The sequence below is a fragment of the Stegodyphus dumicola genome, chromosome 5 (assembly GCF_044657685.1).
Source record: "Stegodyphus dumicola isolate Sdum_Otavi_A_Nest chromosome 5, ASM4465768v1".
NCBI classification, from domain to species: Eukaryota; Metazoa; Arthropoda; class Arachnida; order Araneae; family Eresidae; genus Stegodyphus; species Stegodyphus dumicola.
The window spans coordinates 65,624,981-65,639,081 of NC_140772.1; the positions used below are offsets into that span (position 1 = coordinate 65,624,981).

Here is a 14,101-nt window from a genome sequence, read left to right on the forward strand (position 1 = left end):
ACAGATGATTTTCACAAGTTCAGCTAATATTTAATGATAATAGAAATGAATCTGCATTTATTGCCCCTAAATTGCTTGGTTTGTTATTGTTGGGAAATTTGCATTCTTCTTTGCAACTGTGCAGTGCTGGAAAAGAAAACAAGTGCAACTGCATTTAATACCTAAAAAAAATCAGACTGATGTGGCTATTCTTGTGGCTAAGGCTGTAACTCTTCATCGTGAAGCAGTGTTAATGCTGATGTGCATTTAGCTGTTGAAGATATGAATCGCAGTAGGAGTCCAGCAGAGTACAAGATTCAAATTCTGGCCAATATCTACTATGTGAAAATGCACTGACTTCTAGTCAAATGTCTGACAGCACGATGTAATGCCAAGTCGACATGATAGACATGATGCAGCAGTTATCATGATCAAGTCAATAGCTGTTTATATCTTTTTTTTTTTTTTTTTTTTTTTTTAAATTTTTTGTAATGTCATAGGTTAACATACATTGTTCATCTATCCTGTTAAGTCTAAGGAAAGCCACATTAAATCATCTGTTAGTTGGTCACATTCAGTGTTCTCCATGATGCACTATTTTGCTATATCACTTTCAATGCCTAACAATTATTTAATAAGAGAATAAAGATAAATGAAAGATTAAATATATTACTCTTTGCTAAAAGACAGCACAATGCTATAAAATATTTTAATTTGTGCAGTGGCAACACATGAGACACTTCTTTTATGTCACCAAGCTTTTTGAATAAATTTGAAACATACAAGACAAACACAAGGTTGTTACTTTGCTAATTTTATATTAAATATCTTGCATTTTGCAGCACAAAGCTTTTAAATCACTGAGTTTTTAATCAAGGATTTATTAAATTCACACAAAATCTCTGTACATAAAAAGTGTAGACCCCGTGAGGTACTTCTTCGAAATCTTATACATACAGTGACCTTCCTCTAATTTCAAAGGTCAAATGTGCATAATTTCATCAAGATTGGAATAAACTTTAAATTTGTATGAATTACAAATAAAGGACACTATTCTTTATATATATAGATAGGTATAGTGATTATATATAGAAAAATCTATTGCAGCATTTAACACTCTGTTAGGGATTCTTAAGATATGCAGCATTTAAAGATTCTGTGATTTAATATAAACACCCTCAGTGAGCATCCTAAAGTTTGATTTTTCGAAATCTTATGTACAAAGTGACTTTCCTGCTATTTTGAAGTACAAATGTGCAAAATTTTATCATATTGCTTTTAAATCACCTAATTTGTTACATAACATCAGAATAAATTTGAAAGAAAAATTAAATCACCTTATGCTTTACTAAACGACAATGCTGTGTAGAAAATTTTAAAAAATTAATTCAGGCAGTGGAGACACACTTTTAAATCGCTAGGTTTGTTTATTAAATTTGTAGACAAATAGAGAGCATTTTCTCAAGTGGCAGCATACCTACCGTATTTATGCGAATCTAATGCGCATCGACATTTTAAAACTTTAAATAATAAAAAAATTGTTTGTCGGCGAATGTAATGCGCATCAATGGTATGAGGAATTTATTGAATCTTATTTTATACAACAATGGATTTGTATATAAACTATCAATCAATGGTATGATAATTTTATTTAAATTTAGATACCATATTTTATACAACAATGGATTTATATATAAAGTAACAGAACATAGAATTAACCTATTAGTGGGCTATTGTTATATGAAACAATCATTGTTAATTACCACTACCATATATACGGTACATATCGTAAAGTATGAACATGAAATAAATGGTAACATTTCTATCTAGCTAACAGTTTCTACAATCAGTGATTAATAGTAAACGTCTTTATTCACTATTTTGATGATAACTTTTTTAGTCCCCTTCTCCGTAATGGTGTAGTTACGAGGCATATCAAACCAAATTGGCGTCTCGTCAGCGTTGCCAATTTGCCCCATTGAAAAATTCTTTTCCTTCCGAAGTGTGATGACATACCGCTAAAATGTTAGTAGTTTTCCCTCAAAATCTGCAGGAAGCTTTTGGCATATTGTTGTACGGCGTCTTAGAAATAAGCCCATCCGCTTCATAAACCGATCCACCCATCGACGGCTAGCTTTAAACTCTCGTTTCGGTATTCCAAGAACTTCAGCCTCCTCTTTTGCTTTATTTCTTACAGTGTCGCTAGTCACAGGTTGTCCATTCTTCCTCCTTTCACGTACAAATTCCAAAACGTTTTCTTCAATTTTAGGGTGTCTTCCTTTGCGAGGGCCAGTGAATTTCTTTCTACTAGTTTTAGTTGCAAACAGTGCAATTTCTGTTGCCGCCACAAGCGAACATTGCTCTCAGCTACGTTAAACTCTCTCCCAGCCTTTCTATTGCCATTTCTTTCAGGATAAAGAATTACTTTACGTTTGAAAGTAGCGTCATATGACATTCTTCTCTGCTTGCCTTCCATTTCGTGACTACGTACTCTGCAGTATGCAATAATGTGTCAACGATAAATGTAACGGTAAATGTAGTCGAGAAATACAGTAATCCATTGTTACGATTTAAATTCTGTTGACGTCATTGGCGAACTGCTGACGTCATCGGCGAACTTTGCACTCGAATCTAATGCGCACCCCAATTTTGAGTACTACATTTGGCCAAAAACGATGCGCATTAGATTCGCGTAAATACGGTATTTTATATTGCTGAGTTTCTGATTAAATTAGAAATATTTTATGCAGAACGGCAGCGCAAAGTTTTTAAACCGCTGAGATTTTAATTAAAAGGTCATTAAATTTGCACAGTAAACTCTGTAGGGTGGCTTTCTGAAATCTCATGTGGACAGTGACTTTCTTCTTGCTTTGAAGGTCAAGTTATAAAATTTCATTAAGATTGGAACAAAACTGTATGAATTACAAACAAATGGACACTCATATATAGAGAGAGTGAAAGATTCTAAGCATGGCTTTTTTTTATTTGACATAACAATAAGTGTCCGATTATATTGTGACACAATATGTTATGTCGAGAATTTCAATTATTAATATGTGTTTTAAGTCATTATTATTCTAATATTTTTATTTGTATTCATGTGTATTTTAATCTGGAAAAAGAAGTATTCTTAGGCTCTTAAGGTGTTGTTTAACTTGTTGTTCTTGAATAGGATTTGTAACAAAGGCGAGAGACGGTTGCGAGGACACACATCTGGTTTATGGCCGTTTCACTAACAATGTCGCCCTTTTAGCTCATGCGTGTGAAACGGAAGTTGCTTTCCTGTCGCTTTGTAAGTTTGCAGTTTTATTACTTCAAGACAGTGGGGGTGGCTGGTAATTGGATTTTCGTAAAAGCTTAGTTTCACTTGTTAGTTGGGGGGTCTATTTTTTTTCTCACGTTATGAGTGCAGATGTTTTTCGGATTTCATTGTCAGATTTTCTGGTGTTTGATTCGTCATGGGTGTGTCATTTTCTCAATTTAGATAACTTAAAATTCCGGGATTGGTAAGATTTAATTTTATGATTTTTTTGAAAGCCTATGAACTCACAGAGGCGGAGAAACCGAGTTTTCCTGGGTGCTTGCACCAGGCTAGAGTTCATTTTTTCTGATTCTGATTTTCAAGAAGAGTAAGAGGAGAAAAAGCGGGGGCTTGACCCTTCGGGTCTTGCTTCTCGCGAGCCGCGTGAACAGCCGGCAGAGGGTATGATTTTTCTCTCGGCTTTTAGCTGGCGTGAATTTGCGTTGGCATAAAGCTTAGAGCTCAGCAGAAGAATTTCGATTTCTCTTATCCCAAGAATTGTTCGGCAGATTCTCTTGGTGATCCTGACATCCTGATGCGGTATTCCTGTTTTTACCGGCTTTGACTTTCTAATTAGATTTTGTTCCAAAGGTGCTCTACGCTTATGGTGAGTTTCGGGGCTTCCAGAATGAAAGAGACTCGTGTAGGACCCTTCTAAGGTGTGCATTGCTGTTTATTCTGCCTGTGCCAGCTGCGTCAATTTTTTTTTTCATCATTCCATGCTCTGGAATTTATTTATTGTAAGGACAGCTTCAATGGTGTTGCAACCAAGTCATCTTTAAAATTCGCAAGAACTGTCTGCCTCCATTAACGATGATTTTGTGAATAAAGGACAGCAGGAATAATGTGGTGCTCGAGTAAACTTTGGACGCTGGACGATCTGTTGAACTCTGTAAAACTCCCTATTAATCCGTCGATGATGGCATTCTCGATCTCTTCGAATGGTCAACGCAATGAGTAGGACGATCTGTTGAACTATCAGCAGTCCATATTAATCAGTCGATGATGGCATAGGAGTTGAATGTATGAACTTCACCCTGTGAGTGATTTTTTTTTCTGTCTTTTGTATTTAAATTGTAACCGAGTAATGATACTATATTAATATACGGTACAACCGCCTAAATTGTGAGTTATGTAATGTTAAAAAAAATTTAGTACACCTAACATGAGTATAAGATTTAAAATGATATATATGTTAATTTACATCTTAAGGTTAATTTGTAGGGGACTGATCAGTTTACCTAGTTATCATATGTTTGAATATTCTAGAAATTAATAAATGTGCTTGATATGTATTTTATGTTTCATTTGTTTAATTTAGTGTAGTTTCTGTGGTCTGTCATGTCCCTCCATTTGTTTGAGCCGGGAGGCTTTTAAGAAACATGGAGTTTACTTGAATTTGGAGTTATTGATTTTCCCTTTACATAGGTTACTCACAACGCAAACCTAAAAGTTAAATTGTACTATACCACTATACGATTGATTGATAGATATGATATACGATTGATTGATTTGATTGATTGATAGATTTACCATACGAATATTTATAAGAATGTCGAAATGATATATGAATATTATGAAATAGATTTTGAATGTGAATTATTTGATATTTGATTTTTGATTATGATATTTTTGTCCGGCACCATCAGTCAAAGTCCAAAGTTAAATGGTATTAAAATACAAACATAATTTTTTTTTCAATATAACAAATTTTTCAGCTCAAAAGAGATTATTAATGTTAATAACATTTTGTTCTAGGAAAAATATTTAGTGTAAAAAGATATCCAGCTAGATGCATTTTCCAAAGAATGCTCTGAAACTTCAGTTCTAATTTTTTTATAACAATATTTAAATCTCAAGGAAATAAACAAATCAATCAATATGCTTGTCCGCAAGTCCTTCTCAAAACATTTAGCACCTTTTCTCAAAATTTATTTGTGATACCTAATTTTAAATTTTAAAAAAAAATTAATATAATACTATCAACCCATATTTTTTTTTCTTTTTTGAAAAAGTAAACCGAAAGAAAAGTATACGCTAATAAAAAGAACCGGAACAACATAAAGTGGAAAAATGCCAATGGAATAATTATTCCTTTAATTCCTATGCCAAAGTTGAATCACCATAAAACCTTTTCTATATTTAAATTAACATATATCTTTAAAATTTGTAATAAAAAATTAATTTGTCCGAGGAACATGCTTAGGATGGTACAAATTATCTTACAAAAGTTTTTAAAAAATTGTTTTTGGAAAAAAAAAAAAAAAAAAAAAAAAACATTAAATTAAAAAAAAAAAATAGTGATTTTTGAGCTCTACGGGGATTAAACCAGAAATTGCAGATTATGGAGGGGGTAAGAAATTTTACCAATTTGGCTGTTAATAATGATTAATAATATTAATTAGCATTGTTACCAGGTATACAATTGGTACAAAAATAAAACTTTTTTTTAGAATTGAAAATAGCTAAATACATTAAGATAGGGATACTAAAAAATTCAAAATATTCAATTCATTTAAAATTATAATTCTCATTTCTTAACAATATTAAATCTCCTAATCATTCTATATTTTAAAAATACAAAATTAAACTTTTCCTTTACATTAATAGAACAAAAATATTTACCAATGGTCAGCTCCAGCAGTTATTAGACTTGATTTATTGGAATTTAAACTGAGGGATGAGATAAAATCATCATGTTCACAAGCTCCAAACGTCCATGTAAAAAGTGGCGGTTCTGAATCTAATTTATATACATCAAGTGAACCTATATGAAAAAAAACAGATGTTTTCTATTATACTATTTATGTTACTAAATGATAAAAATACAAATGAAAGGAAACTAAAAATTTACATCCTCAGCAAGTTTCTACTCACAAGTGCATGTTTTCTATTTATATCACTAAATGATAAAAAATACAAATAAATGGAAACTAAATATTTTCATCTTCAGCAAGTTTGTACTCATAAGTGCATGTTTCCTATTATAAGTTTTTACTCACAAGTGCATGTTTTCTATTATGCTGTTTATGTAACTAAATGATTAAAAATTACAAATGAATGGAAACTAAAAATTTCCATCTTCAGCAAATTCCTACTCGCAAGTGCAATTGTATCAAATGAAATTATCCAGTATAAAGTTTAAATTCAATTCTGCTATTCACACTATTGTGTATATCAAATGAAGTTATCCATCATAAAATTCAATTTCAATGTTGCATTCAATTCAATAATTCTTCAGTTTTTAACATGCAATATCTTCTTTTTCTTTTTTTAAAATTCAGTTAGAACAGTTTTTATAAACAAATCCATGATATTTTTTGCTTTGAAATCAATTTTAAATGATATGCTTGTGGGATTTGCTTGCAGTGAAAGAAACTGGTAATAAAATTTTTACAGAAACACGGTATTTTGCCGTAAAATTAATTACTCAGAGAGCAATTATCGGAATATATTCTTTCATTTCCACTAGTTCAAAAAGAAACTGAGATCTGTTCAGGAGTATCTTTAATAATTGATTTTCAGGATAAGTACCCAATTAAATTATAAAATATGTATATACATTACAAATAATTCTCCATATGTATGAAACTTTTGGTCTTAAATGTTGATTGATAATTCATTTCATTAATTGCAGAGTGATGCCTCGAACTTCTTTACACTCTTTCACAGTATATGTTTAATAAACTCATAAGGAAATTTTCTAAGCAGTTTTTGTATTTTAACTTAGAAACTAAATTTTGAAAAGTGTTCTCTAATAGATTTTTTATTTTTCAGATGAAATAAAGAAAAGATATCAATTAAATATAATCAAAGATTATCAAAGATTCAATATTAATCAAAGATATCAGTATCAATTTAGTTATTCAATTATTTGAACAATGTTAGCCATGAAAATACAAATTTTCAATTTTAGATAATTTGAAAAATAAGATAAATGATAGTAAAACTAATCAAGGCTATAATAGCATAATAACAATAGGAAAATATAAAAAAATGGAGACAGCCTAAGTAGTTAGTTAAAAAATGTATTTCTCAGCTGATAACTTAAATAAGAAATTAATTTGCTGCGATACAGCAATCAAGGACTTTACTGCCAAAATATTTTTGTTAAACTGCAAAAGAAAATTGGAAATTATATAAAATATAAGGGGCTTAGAGTGGAAAGAAGTGTACCACTTGTATTATCGCGAAGTTGTTTCATTTATCGCCAAGTTTTTTTTTTTTTTTTTTTTTTTTTTTTTTTTTATGGTAGCCTGAGTGGTTGAATGTTATAGAAACCCTATTATGACGTAATCGATTGCATGCTTGTAGTGTGGAAGGAAGGTTAGGAAGTATATTGCTTGTTTTGTGGTTTAGATGGTAAAATAGCTGAATGTGGTAAGATTAATTTGAAGCTTCTGTATGATTTGGAAAGAAAGGGGAAAAGAGCATTACTTGACTGGTGTTCAAAAGAAGATTTACTTAGTAGCCATTATTAGGTGTCCTGTTTGTAGGAAGTTAATGCATATGATCGAACATTGGAAATGCATACGGTCGAACGTCACTACGGAGGATATTTTTTACTCTTATTTTGTTAATTTATGTGGCTACGCCAGTATACAGATTCTAGTTCAGATAATTTTAGGAAGTTTTTGGAAGCTGTTAAGGATGACTGAAGGCATGTTAATTCATAAATAAGGTAAATGGATATTTCCTTTGTGTAGTACAAAGATGAATTTCCTTTTTTATGTTATTTCATTGTTTGATTTTAAATGTAGTTTATTGAGATTATACATTTTTTGTTGGCTGCTTCTTGACTTTTTAAGTGAATATAGTTTTGTGTGGACATGGACAAAGTCAAAGAAGTGCATAATGCCTATTTTGTGCAATTCTCTGATGTTTTTTTTAAGTGAAAATAGGTCGATGTGTACATGGATGCTGAGTTTGTGCAATTCTTTGTCTTGTTATTTTGGCTTTGTGTAGCGGCCAAAATAACAAGTCAAATAATTGCACAAACTCGGTATCAATGTACCCCCAAAAAATCGCCAATTTTTGTCAAGGGGTATCCATAAATATATTTTTACCGGAAAGGGAAGAAGAAAGATATGAAGTGAGTAAATTTCAGTCAGAAAACTTCTAAATCTAATAACTGCAGGCCAGCACCAAGCCTAATCTGCACCGTCGTGCAAATGTCTAGTGAGTGCCTTTATGCAGTGATGATATTAAAAAAGGGCTTATGGTTAGTATTTAAAATGAAGCATTATTAACAAAATATGAAAAAAATATAAAAAACTGAAAGGTTTCAAATTTTAAATTACATTTAAAGGGACTTTTTTTAATGTTTTATGTGTTACATTTATTTATTAAATATCCTGTTCTTCACACTTAAACCATAAAATTCACTTCAATAGCTATGTCGCAAAATAATTTTAAAATGAGCCTATGTTTAGAATTTCCAATACACATTTCTGCGCGCTGGAGATAAAAAGGTTTCTTCCCATAGATTGTTGCCATTGCGCGCTTTCAAATCATTGAGTTTGTTACTCAAAAATTCGTTAAAGGTTTTACAAAATATGAAATTGATAATGAAACAAATTGCAAATTTGGGCTTCCACATGCCCATATTCGCAGTAGGATTATGTCATTCAAAATTTGATGGCTCTATGTACTGTTGTTTTATTATAATGCGAGAAATATACATACATTTATGCAGATTTTTCATTTTTAATTTCTTCAAATATAATGTAGGACTCTAACATTTGGTGGCAACAGTTTGAAATGTGAAACGGACATTTAGAGTGATTCAGCACAAAAAGAAAACAATAGTCCTTCAGGGACAAAGCCCCTTTGGACTAAAAGCAAAAAAATTACGTTTTATCTTTTGTCTAAATATGCAAACATTTTGTGCTTTGTTAAAACCCCACACTCAAACATATTTATTGAAGAATTATACATACATTTATGTTATAAAAAGCCACCCAACCGAAGGCATGGATGTTTGTAAATGTATAGTGTCAGTGCGGCATGGGGGGGCACTCTAAATATGCGAGGCGAAAGTCCTCTCGAAAAGGTTGGTGGTAGGGGAAGAGGGGTGGGACACACTTGGACCCATCCCCCAGTATACTCTCCATCAAAATTGGGGGTGAAACTGAGATAAATCGCACTATTACTTGTAAGGTGCTCAAGGCTGGTGCTAATGACAGGCTATCTTGTGCTCTTTGCCTCAAGGAATTCCATGGACTCAGGCTGAATATAAGTCAGACAAGTGAGTATTATTTGCTGAACACTATTTATTATTTTAATTAAAAACAAATTCATTTAGATATTTAATATGTTTGCACTGAATAAATTATTATTCGCAGTGTAGTTTACGACAAGGTTCAAACTGTGATTACAAAGGGCACAAAAAATGCTGTAGGGCTCATATCTAGGAAGACATCCAAAATTCTTTTAGCACATCGCTATGTTGTTGACAACATAACTTAGAGTTTCAACCGACAATGCTACATTTCCTCGAAAAGTTTGCAAAAACTGCAGTTCATGCATAATATCTATACTATTTATATCGCTTTGACTTGTATCAGTTAATGGTTTTTGCTGTTTTTGACATAAGTTGAACTTATCTTGTAAATATATGTGAACGAAAATACGTGATGCCGATGCGTATATAAGAGTACAGGCCGCCGCCGGGGATGCAATCGACAAATTGCTTAGTCCTTATTTTGTGCCTACTGTTGCAATGGTAGTAATTTGTGAAACATTTATCTTTTTTGCGATTTTTTTCGTGACTGCTTGTTATTTGTATTCTACATAAAAAGGTAAGTGCAATTACATATTATGTCAAACTTAAGTTAGCTTTTTAATTCAGAAAAGCAACGATTTGAGCATAATTAATTACTCTTTTTTTTTTTACATGAACCATTTGTTTATTAAGCTAAAAAATTATTATTTTTTGAGAAGAAAGGATTGATATATTTACGGAGTACCACTGAATTTAAAATATATCTATTTGAGATTTGAAGAAGTAAAAATATACAAGGTATTCAGAAATCAAAAACTGGCCATTTTCGGATTTTTAGCTTATATGGAAAACCAAAGGAAAATGTTTTGTTACTTCATTACGTCTTAAATACATACTTTAAATTTGATTTATTTACTTCATAGAGACATTAGGATTTTTCGAAGCAGGCAAAATGAAAAATTAGCAACCGCCTTCGCCCGGAATCGGACCGCTGACTTCTGAAATACCGGCTCAGTGTGCTAACCACTATACAATGAAGGCACGCTAGAAAGGCGGGAGAAATACTTTATATACTGCCCCTTTTAAAGGGCAACTGGGGTTTTTTAGGGATCCCGATTACCAAATCCTGGGCGCGGAGAATCATCATCCAACACCCTTACACCCTTTTAGTTTGGCACCACTGTAGAGACAGTGTACTTTTTTTTTAAGCAGGCAAGATGAAAAATTAGCAACGCCTTTGCCGGGAATCGAACCATGAACTTCTGAAATACCGGCTCAGTGTGCTGGCCACTACACCACATAGGCACGCTAGGAAGATGGGAGAAATACCTTACAACTTTAATAAACAAAAGAATACTCCCACCTCCTTAATTGTTTGGTACTGATCTAATAGTTCATATATTTTCTTAGCAATGGTTTAAGATATACTCAGTTTTTCACAAGTCAGGTAAAATATTTCAAACAGTGACTTTCTGAGTGTTTTTAAGAAGTGTTTTATGCAATAGTTCTGATTTTTACTTTTGTTTTTACTTGCTCTTTTTTTATTTTCATCTTCCTCCAGATGTCGGAACAAAAACAGAAAAAACTGTCTGAGTATCAGAATGCAATGAAGAAAAAGAAAGCGAGAGGAAGACTTAATATAAACCAAAACTTTAAAATTACTTATTTTTTCCCAAACCCAGAGAATACCCAAGCTGACGCTACTAGCATTAGTTGTCCATCAACGTCATCAACAAAGAAAGAGTTAAAAAGGCTTAGTTGCTAAATTCTGCTGAAAAAAATTCTGTTCATTGTTTTTGTTGCAAAATTTTTAAGTTTCAGCAACGTAAAACTGAGTAGTTCTGAATTTAGCGACTGGAACCACTTAAATGAGCACTTAAAATTTCATGAAAAAAATAAAATGCATTTCTGAAATCTACCTTTTCTGATTTCTTAGAACGATTACAAAAGAATAAACCTGTTGATTCGGAATTTAAAAATATATTAAAAAAAAAGACTAAGCATTGGTGCGATGTTATTGAAAGAATTATCTGTGCCATTCAGCTTTTATCCAAATAAAACTAAGCCTTCCGTTGTTCCAGTAACAAGTTATTCAGAATAAATAATAATTTTTTAATCATGTCTGTATATATTAATAAAATTCAAACTAAACAAAATATACTTCATTACCTTAAAGATAAAATTCAAAATGTAACAATTAGCTTATTAGGGGATAAGATAAAGCAAATTATTTAAGGTAAGGTCAAACAAGCAAAGTATTTTTCTATTTTACTTGATTGTACACCTGATGCCAGCCATCAAAAGCAGACAGACATGAGTATTGAAGAATGGATTTTAGCATTTTGTGTTTCAGCAGATACAATTGATGAAGGGCAAACAATATTCTTATTAAAGACTCTGGAGAAAAATGGTTTCAATACTAGTAATTTACATGGCGAATACAACAATGGCTCAAACATGAGAGGTAAACAGTTTTCGAATAATTAAGTTCAAATCAATGCTTTTCCGATTTCAAAAGTTAACCTAAGTTTAACATAATATGTAACTGCACTTACCTTTTTTCTGTAGAAAAACAATAACAACAAGCAATCACAAAAAAGATAAGTGTCACACAAATTACAACTATTTCAACAGCAGACAAAATATAAGGATTAAGCAAACTGTCAAATGTGTCTACCCTTTCATACGCATTGGCATCACGTATTTTCATGTTCAAAAAAGACAGAAGAGAACACCAGAGACGAACTCCTGCCCTGGTTATAACTTTCGGTCAAATAGGATAGTGCGCTAGGAGGAAGGGGCACTCAGACCTGGCAAGCTCGAGGCTTACTTAACCCTCTAAACGGCAAGGCCGTATATATACGGCCTAGAATATTTATTGTGATATCTGTAAGAACATATATATACATGCATATTAAAATATGTCAACGGAATTAAGGAAATATATTAAAAGAAAACAAATCCAGGTATGAAATACCAGGAAAGTTTTTGCATTAAAATCAAAAAAACAATTTGTTCTCCTAGTAGTTTTGGGAAATTTGTACTTTCTTAGCGAAAACCCTGGCCGCCAACACAGTTAAACGCTCCAACCCCTATAGGCAATCCAAGAGGTCACTAACCTATCGATCAAGCCGACAAGCTAAGACTAAGCAGAGTCAACAGGAATGCTTAGCAACTCATATTCCACGTCTCCGTTCTGGAGGGACGGTAAAAACATCTGCCATCAACAGAGGACCCAAATTCGGACAGCAGAACAAAGCCACTTAAACACTGTCAGACAGAACGGGCCACCAATCCAGCCTGCTAACACTATGTCATGGTATACAGATGTCATCTTTAGGCACCTCCAGGAGGAAACCAAGGAAGGATATGAATATGCAGTTTTGAGACTCCAGGCACCCACTGGAAACTTCAAGCAGTTTAAAGGCTCGCTGAATTCGCCAACTCCACAGACGGGGTGTTTCACCTCGGACAACTATGAATATCTGACTATATAGCTTAACCACAACCAACGGAATGGACGAGAACACCATATGGTCCCTGCCAAGCTTGAAACAGCCATCGCTAGCGATGACTCAAATCCTGTGCAGACTGATTTTAAACATCCGTTGCCGAGACTGCCTAAGTACAGATCCCCAAATCAGTAGTATCCCAAGTTTTACCTCAGTTGACACCCGGAGGAGCTTTCAAATAAGACAAGAATTTTCCTGTTCAGACAGACAGCAAGACGAATTGCTTGTTTTAATGAATGTCCAGCGCCTTTTTGACTAGCTGACGCCGTGCACCACACGACCTTGCACCTATTGTCAGCGTGGGTCTGGCTAACTGTAGTTTACACACAGAGAAGTTTATTCATTAAAATGAAACTGGGAAGCAAACATATATATGGACAACCATTTTTGCCTTAAAAATGCTAAATGAGTATTATTTACACCAATTTTAACTATTTACAAAGCAGCAAGCCATCTTATACATTATTGTTATAATTTCCTTTACCCTAAATAAATATTGGCCCCAAATAAATTTTATAAATATTGGCTGTAATATTACATTTTTTCATTTCATCACTCATTTTTATTTGTATCATTTCAGGCAACTCAGCTGGGCCACTGTTTCTTTGCTCTGTCACATAATTCAGTACTTCCCTATCAATTTCTGAATTTTCTGGATTTTTTTTAGTTTTTAATCCCCCAAACACACTGTGCTCTGAATTTGTTTTTTGGAGTGTATCTTTTTGTTTCCTTCAGCAACAAATCAAAGTAGTCTGAATACCAAATTGTCTATTGGCAGATTTGACACCATTAACTTCAACGCATTTTAAAACTCTGAATTAAAATTTTACTATGTAGCTACGATTTTTTTTCCCATGGTAATCTGTGGTACACTGCATTTGTAGTACATCACATCAAAAGAAACTTCTAACAATGAATTCTCAATCTAAATAAAGAATCAATCAAGGAAGGAATCATTGACAGAGTAGTTAGGCATGAAGCCTTTACTAGCCCCCTTCGCACCGGGTAGCACAAACGCACGCTTATTGCAGAGGCCCGCAGTGTCTTACGCGAGCGTCTGTCCAGAGCCGGGGGCTTTTTTGCTAT

The 14,101-nt window shown here is 32.9% G+C and overlaps 1 protein-coding gene across 1 annotated transcript in view; it reads right to left on the reverse strand.

Annotated features, from left to right (window-relative positions):
• Positions 1 to 14,101, reverse strand: part of LOC118193040 (methylosome protein WDR77-like) — a 43,725-nt gene that overhangs the window by 9,645 nt on the left and 19,979 nt on the right. The window contains exon 3 of the mRNA XM_085816728.1: positions 5,906 to 6,047. Coding sequence (XP_085672854.1) covers positions 5,906 to 6,047 — 142 coding nt within the window. The remainder of the gene's footprint in view (positions 1 to 5,905; positions 6,048 to 14,101) is intronic.